The following is a 19827-nucleotide window of genomic DNA, read 5'->3' on the forward strand; positions in this document are numbered from 1 at the left end:
ATAGAGTACAGCATCTCCTCCAAACTTGTGGTGATAGGGGACAGATTTCCATTTGTCATGATCTTAGATATAGCTCTCAGTTGGTTCCAAGCTCACAAAAAAGAACTTACCATACTATGTATTATGCTCCTTCAAAATATTTTTTTTGGAAATATTTTACTACCATTCTCTTTACTTTAATACATCTCTATCTATACTTTAATTTTTAATGTTAATTTCCTTTAGGATCCCTTATATAAGTAATATGTTATTGATTAATATATTAAAATGTAATAAACATTAGTGTTTTAAGCACTATAATTTTGCCCTTTAATGGGTTAATAATCATATTAGTTTGTTATTATAACTGATATCTTCATTTGATTTTTCTTTTCTTTTTATGGGTTTCAGTTCTTATTCTTTATAGATTTTCCTTCCTATGTTACTATGTGTGAAACAGACTTGCATTTGCGTTTTCTGCACTGCATTTATTATAAAGTTTGCTTTTAGGATTTAATAATATTCCTTAACTTGTGTTTCTTGAATTGTTAAGATTCAATAATAAATTAATGTCCAATTAATTTAAAAATTAATTAATGTTCTGTAACCAATGGGGGAGGTATTTTGCATGTTTTCATGGTCCAATTTCTATACTGACCCATATTACATACTATAATTTTGCATTTCATATCAGGATCTTTTATATTCAATTTATGTATCTATAGTGTGCAAATTATAATGAAAAATGTTGATGCAATTTATAAAATCTTGTTTATAATAATTATTTGTTATTACATCTGACCTTAGCTGGTTTTCAAACTTAACAGGTTGTCACTAATTTCATACTATGTTTTTTCTAGTACTGTTACTGTCACTATATCAACTGGAAACAAGAGAGACCTGTGGAGGGGATATTTTCTGACATTTTGCAAGTAGTACCTTCTTACTGGCATCACACATTCATGATTGGTTCTTAAGTAAAAATTGATGTGTTCCCAAAGTCTACAAGCATGGTTCCATTGGCAGCCATTTAGTATTGTGAAGGAGAAATATGAGGATAGCCTGATTTTTAAAGCTTTCTGTAGGAGTGACATTTATTTTGTGTGGACTAAATTCTGATATAACATTTCATTTATGGAAATGATTTTTAAAATATACATCTAAGCTTCTCTTGGCAATTCCTCTTCCACCCAGCTGTTCTTCTGGTACTAGGGATCAAACCCAAGGGTAATTTACCCCTGAATTACATCCCTAGCCCTTTTCATTTTGAGACAGGCTCTTACTAAATTGCCCAGACTGGCCTCAAACTTAAGATCTTTTTACCTCAGCGTCTGTACTAACTAGGATGACAGGCATTAGCACAACCATTCTGGCTTATTGGCTATTTTCATAGCTATATGAAGGTTTTTTTTAATCCCTCAAAATTTTATTCAATTATTAGTTTGAATATTCCTCTTTTAGTTGTGGTTTCTTCTCCCTCAGAAAGACTTAAATTGGTAAATTATATATGAGTCCTATAAAATTCATTTGTTTCCCTTTTATGGGTTTGTTTCTTTCTGACCTTGTTATCAGTATTCTGGAGACACAACTTCCTAGTTTACAATCTATTCAAGTTTCTCTAAACAATATACTTGTTTTAGCTTATTTTTGAACATTATATCAAAAATTTCCAAACACGTTATATTTCTGTATATTGTTTCTTATTCTATATTATACTTTTGAGATAAATCCACACTGGGTATTGTAATTACTATAGAATTACTTTCATTTCTGCATAGAAGTTCATTATATAACTTATCATAATTTACACATGCCCTGACAAACACTTGGGTTATACTTTGTCTTATTGTGATTACAAAGAATGACTTTATAAATGTTCTTGTGCATGTTCTTTTGTTCACATGTACACAACTGCAGGGATTATACTGCAGAGAGAAATATACATGTTGTAGGGTATACATGTTAACTTTTCTAGAAGATACAAAATTGCTTTCCTGTATCAATTCACATTCCTCTCAAGAGTATGTGAGAGCTCTCTTTGTATCACATTCTCACAAATGTAAGATATTGAAACTTCCTGAAGTGGTGTATGCCAGTAATCCCAGTGGCTCAGGAGGCTGAGGCAGGAGGATCAGGAGTTCTAAGCCATCCTCAGCAAAGGCAAGGTGTTAAGCAACTCAGTGAGACCCTGTCTCTAAATAAAATACAAAATAAGGCTGGGGATGTAGCTTAGTAGTTGAGTGCCCCCAAGTTCAATCTCTGATACTCAAAATCTTTCTATCTATCTATCTATCTATCTATCTATTATATATAAATATATAATATATATATATATAATTTTATATATAAAATATTGAATGATATTTATATTCTTAACCTGTATATCTGAAATTATACACATTTAAGATTTTAATTTGTGTTTACTTAGCAACCAATAAGATTGAATATCTTTTCATATGTTTTTGATCCAGTTCACCTACCTGTCTTTTATTTTTTAAAAATATTTTAGGGAATTATTTACATTTCTTTTAATAAGCTCTCTCTATATTTCTAGATATTTAATATTTATTGGCTTTGTGTATTTTAATACTTTCCCTACTTTCTGTTTGTTTTCCTTTGAAACAGAAATTATTAATGTTAATGAGGTCTAAGAATGTAATTTTCACCATGATTTACACTTTCCTGTTTGGCTCAAGGACACTTTCCATTCTGAGTCAGGAGGCTTCATGATTTTCCTGACTTACAGTCTCAATGTATATGAAATGCATTTTGTTTTGTTTGTGATATAGGATTCCACATATATTGCTGATTAATTTCCTTATGAAAATGAATTTTCCACAACCCATTTTAGCAGTTTTTTTTTTCTCTACCAGTGTGACTCATATGTCAAAATTCTTGAACATCATGATTCTATTTGGGGCCCTCTCTTTTTACCAGTTGTAGATCTGACAATTGTTAAATGATTCCCACACTTTTTAAAATATCCATTTATAACACACTTTGACATTCATTCGATACGGCACATTATCCACCTATTTTGTTTGTTTGTTTGTTTCTTTAGAAGAATCTTATCTTTTTCATATAAATTTTATTTTAGTTTTTCTAGTGCTGGGTATTTGCCTCATGCAAAACCAGGCAAGCACTCTTCCATTGTGCCACATCTTCAACTCCTCTATAAGAATTCTAGAATTAGCTTACCATGATTCATGAAAAGCTGACTTTGGTTTATAATTTGAATTTTAACATACAATATATTTTAATATGAGGGTGTCTTGGTCTTTCAGATATTGTTGGTTATTTTTAACCTTTATATTTACTTAACTCTTCTTAATTGCATTTCAAAGACTCCAAAGGCATACTTTATTAGATATATCTAAATTATATTTATGTTTTGTTTATATTGCAAACAATATTTTTTTCAATTGGACTTTAACTATTTACTACTTTATAGCAATGTAAAATTGACATATTGCTCTTATACCTATTAACCATAATAAACTCATTAGTTATATTAATTTATCTGTAAATTCTTCTAGGTTTATATAAAAGCAATAACATGATCTGAGGATGGTGGGAATTTTAATTATTGTTTTCAAGTTCTTTTATTTTTCATATTTTTTCCTGATCATATTATCAGCCTTGGTAAGAAAAGTGATAAAAGCATCATCATTGTCTTACTAACTTTAAAGGAAATGTATTTACATTTAATGCACATGTATGAAATTTGTTATAGCTCGTCATAGATTCTCCTTTTAAGCTGAGATATTGGTATTTTTTGAAGAAATTTATTTAAAATTGTTTGATCAATTTTGATAGCATTATTTTATTTCATCATATTGTAATTCCATTTTGATTTCTTTAAGCCTATTTACATCCTGTTTCTTCACATTATATTTGGAATGTTTCCAATATTTTCAGTACTTATCTCTTATTCTACAGTTATTTGTTTGCTTGCTTTTCCATTGTGGGCTTGTTTTCTCTTTTATGCACTGGATTTTCAATTGGGAACTTATGTATGAAGAATTTCAACTTTGGAAAATTTTTGATGCCTGTGTTTAATATGTATCCTGCAAAAATACTGCATTTTCTTTTCTCACTGAGGTGAGCCTGTGGTTGCAAATTCTCAGAAGAATGTTTTTCTTTCACACAACTCCTTCCCCTGCCTTTTTACTTCATGTCAAAGTTGAGGTATACCTGACAGGGTGGGTTGTTTTTGTTGTTGTTATTTATTTGTTTCCTATGACTTCCCTGAGTGTGTTATACTTTCATTGCCCCTACTTTATGAAGCAGGTTATCATTAATGTGATTTTTCTTACTCTAAATGGTCAAGGCTTTGTCTGTAATCTCTCAATACTGGCAAGTTCAAACCAGAATCCACACCTCTAGGGAACATCTAGGTTGGGCACTTTGCCCATAGAACAGCAATTGTGATACTTTCTGGATCCCAATTATATGTCTGCTATTGCCATAGTTTAGTTATGCTGGGAAAGACATATTTCTTATCCTATCTAACTTCTAGCATTTTCATGATGTGTGTGTGTGTGTGTGTATGTATATATATATATATATATATATATATATATATATATATATTCTTATGATTAATGGTAAGAAATAAGTCACCAGCTTTCTTTTCATCATGAGTAGTTATCCTTATAATGCACCCTATGGTTTTAATCTCTGGTTCTTTCATCTCAGTCTGTTTTTATGATTTTATTATATTTTTTTTTTAGCAAACTCTGAGTCCTTAATAGTAAGTGTGTTTAAAAAAAGTTGTCGTTTTCCTTTTGTTATTGCCAATAATTTAAGTAAGATGTTCATGCCCAATGGGTTTGTTTATATATATATATATGCTATTGTTTTTCTTGTTCTAGTATATAATTACTTAGGCTTTCCCAGTCTTCCTTCTCCCTCCTTTGCAGAGTGTTAGTTTGAATGAACACTTTCCCACACAGGGATAGGTGGGCAATAAGGATTCCCCAATCTTCCTAACTGATGTAGGCCAAGTGCAGAGCAAGTCTGTGCCAGAGCTCTTCTCCCCTTTCTGATGTCAAAATGACTAATCAAATACAACTTGAAAAATCTACTTGAGTTCATTTTGTCTAACTCTGTTCCCTGATACCATAATTCTTGGAGCCAATGGAGTTATACTTTCTATTGTGTTGTTCTAGTCCTTTTCTCATCTTTTTCTTTCCACACATAAAGTTTAAAAAAACATACCCTATGAAATATGTAATGGTTAGTTTGAATTGTAAACTTGATTGGATTAAGAGATGTGGAAGATTAGAGACTTATGGGTTTGTCAGTGAGAGTGTGTCTAGGAATGATCGGCATGATTGATAGCCAACTGAAATGGAGTCTCTCCCTAAGTGTGGCAGCACTGTCCATGGCTTAGATGGAATAAAAGTTGGAGGAACAAGAAAGCAGCAGCAGATGCAAGCTCCATTCTTCTTGAATGGATTCTTGATTGCTGCTGTGATTGTCTGAGGACATTGGACTCTCACTTCTTCACTCTTCCAAAGCAGACTCTGCCAGTTATTCTCCAGAAGCCTTTGGTCTCAGACTAGGGTAGCACAATTGATCCCTCTTGTTCTAGGGCTTCAGCATCTTGGATTGTGCAGCTACTGGTTCTTCCAGCTCTCCAGCCTGCAGATGGGCATTGTGGACTATCTAGCTTCTGGTCCCTTAAGCCAACCTAGTAAGTCTGATTTTTATAATTATACTTCCTGTTGATTCTGTTCCTCTAGATAACCCTGACTAATATAAAATGCAATGGGTCAGTTGATAAAGAGAGGTGGATGAAAGCAAAGGAATGCTACTCCAACTGCATTCAAAAGCTGCAAGCATACACTAAAGGGGAATGTCTGATTTCCTCTTTGGTACATTCTGGAAGTTTCTTAAAAGGAAATGAAGTCTATGTCTTCTTTTATAAAGATAGGGCTGCTGTCTTCCATGAGGTTAAGCTAGGCAGATTTTTTTTTCATATTTTAACTCTTGAGCCTTTTATATGTATAAATTCCTTCTAGATTCTGTTTTTATGTCCATTTTAATTTTGGGAGGTTTTACAACCACTATTTCTTTTTCTTTTTCTTCAGTCATAATTTGTCAGGAAAGTTCATGTCAGGTTTATAGCCAGATGATATTTTGAATCTAATTTTATTTTAGGTATAATCATAGGTAGCTTCAAAGGCATGATACTCAAAGATTTTTTTCATTGTAACTCACAAAATTTACAAACAGAAATTCAATTGGCTATGCTTCACAGAGGAAGAGACAGCCATTATCTCTATACTTTTCTCCGGGAGCTTGTTATGATTGCTTCTAAGCTAGATTTTTGAAGTAGTATAAAATACAAAATTTGTATTTTACCCAAGGTATTTTGGGATATATCCTTGATGGCATTAGTCAGGGGAGACTATATTCTGGGAACAAATAAAGGTGAACATGAAATGAGTCAGCAAAAGAGAACTTTAGTTCTCACATGAAGAGCATGCATGGAAAATGTTTTAGGTCAGTGAAAGTTGAGCAGTGAAATGGGTAAAGAGTAGAGTTTTCTGTTGCATGCAGTCATTCCAGGGTTCAATGTAATGGCAGCTTGGTCATCATCAACATGCAACTTTGAAGGTTGTACTTGAGATTACTATCTCTGTTAGCAGAGAGGGGAAATGAGCAAGGCAGAGCATCCATGAAAAATTTTTAGGGCACTCCAGGAAGTGGCCTGTATTATTTCTGCTTGCATTTCCCTCAAGGGAATTTGTTCACAGGGCCCAAACTAAGCTCAAAGCCGGCTGGATGAAGTGGTGCAAGCAGTAGGTGTGGGAAGGAGATAAAGCCAGATTTTGATAAACAACTTGAAAACTTTATTTCATTAGATAATGAGAAGATTCTATCAGAGTATATCAGAATACTGGATTCTTGGAGTTACACAACTTAATGTGTAAAGAAGTTATAAATTATCAGATTAATTCATTTCCTGTTTGGGCATGAAGAACAGCTCATGAGTGACTTTAGCAGACTGTATCTGCAGGTGAATTACACAGAGCTTCAAAGTCCTTTGGTTATCCACAGAAAAACAGAAGGCTTTACAAAACCAATATGCTCACAAAGATGAAACAGCATTAATGAATGAAGCATTTGTGAACTTCACCTAATTGATATACCTCCCTCTGTCCTATCTTGTAAATGTTGCTGATTGTCCTAAATGCAGAAAACATTTTCAACATCTGTTCCAGACCACAGAGTTCTTCTTTATTTAGACTAGGTTAAAGTATGACTTATTGCAGAAAAACTAGTATGCATTAAGATAATATGCCTCATTATGTTACTTTTTTCTATAATACCTAAACTTAAAATGTGGATTATCATCTAGTAAATTTTAAAAAACAAATTATACCCACTTATTTACAGATGAATATATAATATTAGTCTGAATTATTCAGTAATTTCTGTGAGTGGTTATTCTGGAATCTGCATATTAAATTCATTGCTATTTCTTATTATATAAATGTCTTTGATAATGTAGTTTAGTATTGCTATACAAGTGGGTCCCTTTTGTTCCCATTTTTTTCTTCTAATTTTTTTTCTATATACTGTCTTTATTTATGCCATGTCTGCCATACTCTTCCCCTAATCATTCCATTCTACTTCTTCTCACACATACACAAGCCTCATAAACATGTGCACTATCAGGCATAAGAATATTTGGCAGTTTCTGTGAAGCTTAATCATGATGATATGGCAAAGACCCAAGATTAATTCAATGTTGCTCCATTCTGTGAATGGCTCTCAAGTGTTGGGTTAAAAGGAATTCAATTCCATAGATTACTTTGCTTGATGTATGTATTCACTGAGAAAGCATGCTGATAAAGCTGGATTTAGATAAATACAAGTTTATAAACTCTATGTTTATATGGACTAATGCAAAGTTTGCAACTTTAAAATAATTTTGAAGAATAGATTAAGAAGAACTCCCTTTGTGATTTTTGAGTTTGACCCTTTGCCAGTTTGGCAAAACATAAGAACTTAAATCTAGATAAATACACCATCACAAATGTGTGTATATTTGCAGTGTATGTATGTAGGCATACATACGTGTAGTTTTTCTATTGTTATTTCCTTCCTATCTTTAACACTGTTTTTCAGTTTGGCATGGAGTCCTTTTAAACCCAGAGCATTTTCACCCTGTTACAAGTTGTTTCCTTTTTGCTAGCAGATTGTCAAACCTTATTATATCTACTACTTTATACACAATTTTTCTGAAGTGATGAATGTCAACCTAGAAAGAGCTCTAAATAAAATACATATTTTTCTAGCAAAAAGTTTTGTTTATGTTTTTTAAGCAATGAAATTATTTCAGCTTTCACTTTTAGAAAAGCTAAGAACAATGAAATATGCATATATCATTGCTGCAGACACATTTTTGATTTTTCATGAACAAAGGGGAAAAGATCACTCATAGATTATTAATAGTAAACTCCTCTCAAAATTTAGATAAAAGTTTGGGAGAACACATTTAAGTTCAACTTGGTCTCAGACTCATTAAGTAAAAAGAATCTCAGCACACTAGTTATTAATCCAAGTGTATGTTTAACATTTAAAACAGAGAATCAATTACATCTCCCTTAATAAAAGAAATCATGGATTCCTTAATCATATATTTAATAACAGTCTTATTTCAACTGAAGGATCACATAAACCATAGAATTAATTTGACCTTTTCATATCACATGGTTCCAAGGAGAAAAGAAATAAGTCTTACTTTTTTATGTTGTTCTGAAAAAAATGTTTTATTTAAAAACATGTTTATGGAGTGATTATCCATATGTTTGTAATATTCACTGTTCCATACCTTCAGGGATTTCCCTCAGATTTCTTAGCTCCTTATTTCTCTTTCAGTTCGAATTATTCTCAGTATTATCACTTTAATTCCCTCCCTTACGTTTGTCATGGCAAAACAAATCTTCCAAGTATTCTCCACAGTTGTGGGAAATGAAAATATTTAAACACATTTACTTAATATTCAGAGTTTACTCTGAATAGTTCTATCTCAAAGGTATTATTGTTTGATTGTGAAGCACTGGGTCTAAGTATCCCTATGTGAATTCATTAACTTCTACCCAATCTGGTCTTACTTTCCCTGTGGTGCCCATGTTCTTTTCTTTCTGTTTCCTTTTTTGGTTCATTCCAATCCACTGCAGCCTGACTAAGCAACAATTCCCTGTCCCCTGACTCCTATGAGGCTAAGCAAATGCTGCTGCTGCTTCTATCTACAACACCCTTCTTTCCTGTCAAATTCAATTTCATCTTTTAAACTCCATCAGGGTTAAGACCTCTCAGATGCTTTCAGTGATACCTCAAGGCTGTGTTTTGTGCATTTTTTGAGCCTTGCATAGCACTTTATGATTGGCTTATCAAATCACTTGTCACACTGTATTGTAACAATATAATTTTTTGTGTTTCTCCTGTTCTAGAGAGTGAACTTGTTGGACACCAGTTTCCTAGGAACTGACATCTTGACTGTCTCATGCTAAGCAATAAGTAGCTAAATGAATGAATGTGTAGACGTACTGAAGTGCCTCATTATTACTCTAGAGATGGAATATGAACTAGTACTTCATTTGAAGTACACAGGAAACTGAATGTACTTTTTATGCTCTGAATTGTTATGGCTAAGTAAGTGTTAATTAGCTTAAAAATAGCAACAAATTTGGACTAAATTATAATAAAATGTAAAATAAGAGTTAAACAAAAAGTTATATAGGGCATAAAATAGAGCCATAAATAAAAACTAAGGTGATGACTATGATTTCCAACAATCATTGTCTTCTGGTCCCACAATAGCATTTTTTTGCCCTACTCAAATACGAAATGCCAGGATTTTCTCTTTATTTACAATGATGGCTTCTTATCATCTCCATTTTTTTCTAGTCTTAAGTTTGACCTGTCTGCCTAAATTATCCAAGGTTTTGGAGAAAATTTTATGAATAGCCTGAGAAAACTGGTAATTTTCCTAAAAGCCTTCTCCTTCTCTTCCTATCCCCTGTGGTTCCTCATTTCAGGCTTTGATACAGTTGTTCTAAGTTATACTATTTGGGTCATTCTATTCCACATGTTTGGGGCTAGTTATATTGGTAGATATGGTGCACATTTGCATAAATGACTATGTAGTGGATGCAAAATAATGCACAAATATGTGCTTGTGATATATTGAATAAAAAATCATTTGTAGCACACTTCAAAATGGATTTACTATTTTTTTGACCATGGGAAGAATTATTTCTCCTTTACTGCAAAGTATATGCAAAATTATTTCTAATACTAAGTAAAATGGTCAGTCTATGAATCTATCATGAGTAAAGATTGAAATAATATCCAAAGCTCTTTTCACTTTAATCTGGCTGACTCTCTGTATTTTTTCAGTTAATTTAATAAACTCTTTTATTCATGTCTGTTTTGTTCTTAAAAATCAGGGAAGCTATTAAACATTTTAATCTCTCTGTATCTCAATTATTTCATCTGTAAAAACTGGAATTAATGCTGCTTCTCTCTAAATGAAAGCACTATACAAATATCTTTATATTTATACTCAAGTTTATATTTATAAGTTATCTTTATTGATCCACCTGAAAGTTTTGGTAGGAAAAAAAATGGTATCAGAAGGATGTTAGTCAACATATCATGTACTCATTTTCCTGGGAGAAAAAAATTATGAAGCAAACCTAATAATTCCTCTCTCTTTTGCCTAATGGAATTATTCACCTGGGAGAATCTAATCTCTTTAATAACCCATTCATTCAATAACTAATTTTTGATGTCTTCCTGCAGACTAGGTACTGCTCTAAGTGACAGGAACCATATCAATTTTCAAAGAAGGGGGAAACTTCTTCCCATACAGAGCTTACATTTTAGAGTAAAATGATTTTACATTTATATATTTGTAAATGTTTTATTATATATATCATATAATTGCCTCAAATTTACAAGAGTAAAAATTGTAAATCAGGTAAAGTAAACCTTTTCCAGGTTCTCAAAGCCACATTAATTATGAAATGGTAAATTATTTGTTAATAATTATAGCCAGTGGTCTGGGGTTGTGGCTCAGAGGTAGAGAACTTGCCCAGCACATTGGAAGCCCTGGGTTCAATCCTCAGCACCACATAAAAATAAATAAATAAAGGTATTGTGTCCAACTACAACTAAAAATTAAATATTTTCTAAAAGATAATTATAGCCAAGAAAATCATATCTGACTACAAGGACCACATTTCTGAAACAGCTACTCCTCACAAGAATACATAAGAGAGTAGAGAAAAAAAGCTCTGTCACAAGACCATAGAACAGCAAGAACTGAATCTTCCAGGCTTTGCTGATTTCTAAGACCTGGGATTCTGCTTTTCTGCATGGGTCTACATTGTATGATGATTTGACATCCAATGAGTTAGCTTTGCTGGTTTCCTAGACTCTGATCTCTCCTTTCGTTACTAGACCTTCAGTTCCTGTTTTTCCTCATTCAGTTAAGTCCATGGGTTTTTTGAGACTTATTCATTCTTCCATTTTGTAATTGAGAATAAAAATTGTGGGCATGAGGCTACCGCTAGAGATACAACACAAGTTCAAATAAGGTGGGGAATCTGTCCAAAACTAAATTCACTGTCTTCTTAACTGCTCCAAATTTCTGTCTATCTGTGTATCTATCTGTGTGTGTGTATGTGTGTGTGTGTGTGTGTGTGTGTGTGTGTGTGTGACATATGTTTTAGCCTTCCAAGATCTTGTAATGATAATGTTATGTGACTTTTTTATTATTTTAGTTTGTTTTTGATTTAATAAGAAACACATACACATAAATAAAATAAATATGTTTATATACAAGGAGAATAATTACCTAGTTACCTTATTCAGAAATAATCCCACACCCTAAATTTAGTGGCTCACAACTTTTCCTCTCCTATATTAAGTCTTTGTTTGAGTAACTCAAAAGGAACTGATTTATTCACTCAGCAAACCAGCCCAATTTCTATAAGTCAATTATATTAATCATCTCATGAATCTATTTGGCTAAACTGAATGGAAATCTGTATTAAAGTTGTAGACACAATTTTTTTTCAAATAGGCTCTTATTTATTATACATGTGTTTTTTTAATATATAGTGTACGTGGCAGATGTATTAGACAAACTATAAAACAGTAAACATTTGAAACTTACAGGGGGCCTAAATCTCTTTCTCAAATTGACTTAACACATGACTGAATATACTAGAGCTTATGAAAATTTATTAAGTTTAATCTTGAAATCTATTTTGGAAAAAAGAATAGAGTTTCTCTTCAAATTATAACTCACAAAGCTATTTCAATTCCATATATACAATCAATATTGATCAAGAGCAATAAAATGAAGACCTGCCTTGATCCTGGCATGACACCATCCTCAGGGAGTCTGCAGGTTATCAGGTGATGTGCAGTTTCATGCTAGCAACAGAGAATGCTGAGCTCAATTCTGAACTTTGGTGGACTAAAGTTTGGTTTTGGCTAATTTCCTTTGGGAAATCAACTTGGTAAAATACATAAGCATCTCTCAATCTTTGCCTTTTCAAAGGACAGTTTACACAAATTAAAACTCTGTGAACTTTATCACAAACAGGAATACATATGCACTGTTCATACACACACTTATGCACCTTAGCTATCACTTGTATATGTGTGACATCAGTATTATAGAACACAAGTAATATTAAACACAAGGCAAATAAGCACAATCATTGTGAAACACTACTTCATGGAACATTCATAAAAAGCTTCCAGAGTATGACTCAAGGAGAGGCAAAAGACAAAACTATTTAAAATTACTTAAAAATTATGTTGGATCCATTGCTTAATGAGAGAGAAATTAATGTCACAGCTGCAGCAACATTCCATTTATGACTCTACTTTACCTACCTGAAATGAATTATTTAAAAAGGTAGTCCATGTAATGACTTAGAAAGTACTTCCCTAACAAATCAGCAGAGTAAAGGGGACCAGGGGGAGGGAGAGAGGAGGGAAAGGGGAAATACTGGGAAATTATATTGGCCAAATTATATTGTCATATTATATGCATGTATGAATATGTAACAATGAATCTCAGCATTATGTGCAACTATAATGCACCAATAAAAATATGGGGAAAAAAGTACTTCCCTTCCATTTTCTCCCACTTTTACCTTTATCTTCCTGTTATCCTCCTATGATAGAGTGATTCACAGAATCTTCTATACTTATTCTAAGTTCTCTGGCATCATAAAAAAAGAATTCAAGTACTTTCTTCAGGTGAAGTAATTTTGCTCCAAACTTTCCTGCTCCATCGTGTGTTGGAAGATAGTTCTTCATGGGGCTTTGATACTTCTGAGAGTTTCTCATGCAGAGACACTGAGAGATTTGTTGATTCTTTTTTACAATCTTAGATGGTAGAAGTAGTTCTCCCTTTGAACCATAAGACAGGTTTGGTTATGGTCCACTATAATAAATGTAATGTCTTCCTCTGTGGCGAAGGGCAGGTTTTCTCGTTGCCGTTATAAAGAAACTGAGTGTCCCAAGTTCACTGCTTCAGCTATGGCATAGCTACTATGTAAGATATGTATAGGAGTCAGCTAGTCCTCATCATAACACCCTATACTCATTGGAGCTTGAGAAACTAATGCTACAAAATGACAATACTCTGGTTATGACTATTGCTCAGAGCACTAACCTGACCTTTGTGTCTGTCTTCTGCCAGCATCCACAAAACTAGCAGAACCCTTGTAGTTCTTGATATCTTATTCTTCCAGTTTCTGTCTTTTTGCTTTATGGGATGGATTCTCTTCTCTATCCATACCCTTTATAGGACAACTTAATTGGGTTGATGTGTCTTTCTTTCTGTTTAGTTTCTCTCCATGTTTCTACTGCCTTAACTTAATCTTCAAAAGTCTGAAGTCCTCAGCCATTTGTGAAAACTGTAAATAAGACTAAATTTTAAATAACAAAAAACTAAAGTTAGAGGGAAAAAAGAACATATGAAACAAAGGAAAATGGAGATTATGTATGGAGTATGGGCCCATGCAAATCCATATAGCAGGTGGGTTTCCAGTGCTATCCCTACCAAAGGCATATTTTTAGGTCTGAGACTTTAAGCAGGCTGGGTTGCTGGGCTGTGTTCCTGGCTTATTTGTCAAGTTTAACTCTACTTTTCCATTTCTTAGTAGTCACTGCTAAAAAAATATTACTCCTTAATTATTATCATGTTTCTCTTTTTCCAACCCTCCAATAATAAAATCACTTCACATATATTCAGGTAAGTATGTCATTAATAAAATGGTTGGTAGTTTTTTCTTATTTGTTACCTCTTATTTCAGAAAGTTCCAGAGGTATGAGCACTAGCCCTCTGTTTCAAGAGTCCTGAGAATCAATGGGAACTTGTCAAAAATGTAGAAATCTAGGCCATATACTCCAAGGATTCTGATTCAACAGGATTTATGTGAAGCCCAGAAATTCTCATTTATAATGAGCTTCTCTGGTGATTCTACCACGGTTTGTTGGTGGAGCACTTTGAAAAATCTTGCTCCAAAGACTGCTATCCTGATATGGTATTATGCACATTTTCTTGGTTTAACAGAGACAGTTCAACCCCTAGTGTATACATGAGTCACTTACAAATGCTAGTTGATGACAGTGATTTAATCTGGCAGACAACTCAACTGCTAGGCATGTTCTGAAAGTTATTTTTTGGCTCATGAGACTGAAAAATGTATATTAATATGGAATAACTAGTGATTAGTGTTAGCATTCCTGGATATACTTGGAACAATTCCTCTGATCTGTGGCATGACACAATATGCAATTATTACCAAGGGTCATATGCAGAAAGATGTATAAATGGAATGAAAAAAGTAAGATGCAGGTTGTGTATACTTCTGGTAAAGCATTCTTATCCTTAAGGTGTTTTATATGAAAAAAAGTTAAAGGATGTGAATGTTTTTGAAAGAAAGACTAAGGGACATTTTTAAAGAGTAAAGTCAACTTTAGTCATTATTATGAGACAATAAGATATGCAATAGGATGTTATTAGAAAATTGTCTTATTTCAAGTGTTTTGGAGGCATTTAGACAAAGGGTGTGATTTAATAACATTGATGGTTCTGCAAGTAGCTGACTTATATTCTAACTTTCTAATAATGATGTTCATGGTGTTATGGCTTACATATTAGGTGTCCACCAAAAGCTCATGTGTAAGATAATGCAAGAAATTCAGAGGAAAATAATTGAGTTGTGAGTCTTAACTCAATCAGTGAATTAATCCCTGACAGGGATCAACTGAGTGATAACTGAAGGTGGGTAGGGTGTGGCTGGAGGAGCTGGGAATTGGGGGCATGGCTTTGGGGTATATAGTTTGTATCTGATGAGTACAGTCTCTCTCTCTGCCTTCTGATCATCATCTAAGCTGCCTCCCTCTTCCATACTTCTTTACCATGTTGTTTTGCCTCATCAGGAGCCCTGAGGAATGAAGCCAGCTATCTATGGACAGACACCTCTGAAACCATGAGCCCCCAAATAAACTGTCCCCCCTCTACAAGTTTTCTGATAAGGGCTTTAGTCACAGCAGCAAAAAAAAACTGACTAAAACAATGGAAAACATCTTTCTTATTTTTTTCAAAAATTTCCAAGCTAAATACAATTAAACTGTTCAAGTAGTATATAAGCATCACAGCACAGGTCTTCTCCATAAGTGGAGACTATCACACTTTGGCTTCATCAAGTCTGAATAGAGCTACACACTTAAACTTCCTCTTGTGTTCACCAGAGGAAACCCATGAGGGAGGAAAGAGAAGGTGCCACCTTCTAGAAACATTTCAATTTGCTCATAAAATCAAATGCTGTCTGCACATCCACAAGAATGGGGTCCTTACTAGAATGAGATATAGCCCATGCTTGTATAATCATAGCAAAATGGATTCTACTATCATGTATAACTAAAAAGAACAATAAAAAACAATTATCTTTTGGAAAAGATATAATTCTGGGGGACTGGCTGGGACAGCTGATGTTACACAGAACAATTTGATCAATATTCCAACAGGTATACTTTTTCACTGTCAGCAGGTGATAGTTACCAATAGACCACCTTTTAAAAAATAGCAGCAGCAATTTCAGACAATATTTTTCCACAGTATTTAATATTTTATCAGAGGTTATCTTGATAAATGGTGATGAGACTTACAGTTTACGACAACTTTTACTTTTTTCACATCTGAGAACGACACATCGTTTTCCGCACTGCATTCATATTCCCCAGCCTGGTCCCTTGTAATTCCATAAATGTCCAAATATTGTCCATTTTCAAATGATTTTGCTACAAAAAAAAACCACAACAGCATGTTTAATTGTAGTAGCCTGAGGCTTCATTCAAGTAAAACACAAACTCATGACTTCTTACTAGATATTGCTGACAAAACAATTCCAAATGAAACTAGGGAATTATTAAACTCTTTGTTCTCTTGTGTTCAGAGGAAAACTCAGAGAAAAAAAAAAAAGCAGAAGCAGAACAAGGGATACCAAAACAACTGTTTCCCAGAACAGGATATACATGTGTTCTTTTTAATTGATTGTGGTCTCCTAACCTCCTCACACATCAAATAGAGCTCTGCACATTTCTATAATTGAGTTCAACAACCTCCTAGCAGTGTAGATGAAATTCACTAATATGACCTGGTACATATTGACTTTTATATAGTGTAAGCTAGCAACTTGACACCTAACCTAACTAAATGTTACTTTTCTTTTGGGGAAATCTCCTTACCATACACAAGGTTTCAAGCCAGATAACTTGATAAGAGTATAAAGATCCATAAAATCATTGCTGCATTTCTGTTTCCAAAATTACTAATGTTGCCAAGAAGTTTAGGCTGTAAAAACTATCTACAAGTCACTCAAGAAAGTTCAGGAAAAAAATCTTCATGGCATCAAAACCAAGAGTTCCATGGTTATAAATACAAGTATAGTCTTATTTTTTTTTGATAATCTGAACATTCTACTTGGCTAAAAGCAGTATAGTAGTGAATTAAAAACATAAAGATATAATCACAGATAAAGAACATTCTCAAGTGAATGATATTTGAAATGAAAACGTGTTTCTTTGATAACAGAATTTTAATTGAGTTGCAAGCAGAGAATGATTGGGCAGTAAGGACCCTGGTTATGAGAAGTGTGACAAAGGAAGCTTTACTGTGTGAATTTTGAGAGCAAGGACCCTTTCTGTCTTTGCACAGGTCTCTGAACATCACATATCAGTGAATATCACAGGGAACAACAAATGAAGCAAGTCTTCCATTAAATGTTCAGTTTCCAAAAGTCAAAGTAATTTTTGTCTTCATCTTACTGGAATTACCAGAACTATTGCAATGACATATAAGTTAGAAAACTAATAAGAAGATTTAATTTTAATGAATGAAGCAAAATGAAATTTAGTTATGGCCTTCCAGATTTAAAACCCACATCAATTAGTTAATTTTCCCCTGTGGGTTTTCTTGTCTGGGTCCATGTTAGCTATGGCACAGGCTTTCATCCAGGTAACTATGACTTTGCTAATTGAAACCTCAAGTGTTTAAATATATGGAATTATTTTTCCATTTATCTAGCTGATGCCAAATTATAGATAGGGGATAGTTAAATTTCTGAGGAGATAGTTGATATGTAAGCTCATGAAAATAAGTTATCATTACAGTTCAGATTCTTAAAATCTGATTGTTTCATCATTCTTCTAGCTTATCCCAGTTCCCTTATCCAACTTCAGCACTGATATAACATTTACTTTCTATTGTCCCCTCTTCTCTTCTTATTTCACTCGTATAATTAAGATATGGCAAGTTTAAGAGTATCTTCTAGTACTATTGAAATATAGGGGACTCATTCTTATTTACCGGTAAGAATTTTGAAATTATAATTAAAATATGAGTAAGAATAATATAAATATACATTAAAGTATAGAGAGCACTAATAAGTGTAGCTGAATTAATTAAAGACAATCACAAGCAAAAAGGTATACTATTGTGAGACTGTAAAAATGAATTTATTAGGGTCTGAATTATTTAGATATTAAAATGCTACTTGAATATTCCTATTTTTATGTACTGACACAATTAAAAAATGGTACCATAAAAATGCATGCCTTTTATAATATGCATATGTGATAAACTATTTGAGTAATCACTATTTTGTAATCCTTAAATAAATAAGGATATATGGTAGATATGAGTGTATGTATCATCATTTTGCTGTTTAAACATGGAAAAATATGAACAATAGCCTTATTAAGTATTTTTATGGTTTGGATTTGCAATGTCCTGCAAAATCTCACATATGAGACAATGCAAAAAGATTCAGAGGAGAAATGATGGGGTTGTGACAGCTTAACCCAATCAATGATTAATCCCCTGGTAGGGATTAACTTAGCGGTAACTGAAGTGGTAGGGTGTGGCTGGAGGAGGTGGGAATTGGGGGAGTAGCTTTGGGGTATATATTTGTATCTGGCAAGTAGAGACCTCTCTCTGATTTCTGATCATCCTTTGAGCTGCTTCCTCCTGCCACACACTTCTGTCATGATGTTTTGCTTCACCTTGAGCCCTGACAAATGGAGCCTCCTGTCTATAGATTGACATATTTGAAACTGTGAGTCCCCAATTAAACTTTTCTTCCTCTATAACTGTTCTGATCATATCTTTTAGTCACAGCTGTAAAAAAGCTGACTAAAACAAGTATTAAAGGATAGGAATAAACACAATAGATTTTTAAGTCTACCCAAAATGAATATATATAATTAAAGGTAACAAATTATAGTTTCAGAATTAAAGAAGAAGCAAAAATGTTTTTTTTTTTTTTTCTATCCTGAAGGACAAAACGGCAGATGCTGGAAGATAGAGAAAAACTACAAAACAGTGGTATTACACAATCTCACCAATGCCAGGAGCATCACATCCGGTAAGTCCAAAAGAGCACCATTCACATCTACTGACTATTTATCTCTGGATTGATGGCACAATCCACCTAATCATATTTCTGAATTATTCTCCAATCCCACTATAGAATAAGGTCTGTATTACAGCTAGAATTGCCAGCAAATATATTTATGCATTACATAACCCATAACCCAATAGCTGTAGAGCAAGTGAATGGATATTACAAACAGTATCAATAATATGACATTGATATAAAGACTTTTAGACACAAAGTATAAAAGCATGGTCAACATCTCTTTTTTGTTTTCTCCCATAAGACTTCTGGTACTTTAAGCCATCTGTTGTTTCCATTAACTGTGTAGCAGCTCTCCCAAAAGATAGGCACTAAGCATTCTATTGTTTTTACACAAATAACTATTTCCATCCTAAACTAAACCTGCCTCTGTTATCACTCTGATCTTATCAGAAGTGAATTCCAGATTTGAAACTTAGAATTGCTTTGCCAAGGATATAAACTCTGGAGTTCACTATTTGTCTATAATGTGCTTGGCTGCCTCTTTGTATTTTATTGTCCTGTTTTCTTTTGTGCTAATTCTTTAACTTACTGCTATGTGCAAGAAAACCACTCTTGTCTTTAGACACTTGGTTAGTTTATACCTCTTTTCCCTTCTCTCCAGTGAGAGGATTCGGGCATAGTGCATCAAAATTACAATGTAGAACACTTCAATTCTCACATGAAATACTACTCAATTTATCCCCCCAAATGGAAGAGGAAGTCCAAGCTGAAAGGATGTAAAAAACCAAATACATAAGAACCATCCATCACCCAAACCAAGACTGCAGTGCTTATGAGAGATGGACATTATCCTAGCACATCTATTATAAATATA

The 19827-nt window shown here is 33.3% G+C and overlaps 1 protein-coding gene across 1 annotated transcript in view; it reads right to left on the reverse strand.

The window, feature by feature from the left end:
- Negr1 (neuronal growth regulator 1) overlaps positions 1 to 19827 on the reverse strand; it is a 781331-nt gene that overhangs the window by 258069 nt on the left and 503435 nt on the right. The window contains exon 4 of the mRNA XM_026409921.2: positions 16204 to 16335. Within this exon, the coding sequence (XP_026265706.1) occupies positions 16204 to 16335 (132 nt within the window). The remainder of the gene's footprint in view (positions 1 to 16203; positions 16336 to 19827) is intronic.

Source organism: Urocitellus parryii, chromosome 11, assembly GCF_045843805.1.
Source record: "Urocitellus parryii isolate mUroPar1 chromosome 11, mUroPar1.hap1, whole genome shotgun sequence".
Lineage (NCBI taxonomy): Eukaryota > Metazoa > Chordata > Mammalia > Rodentia > Sciuridae > Urocitellus > Urocitellus parryii.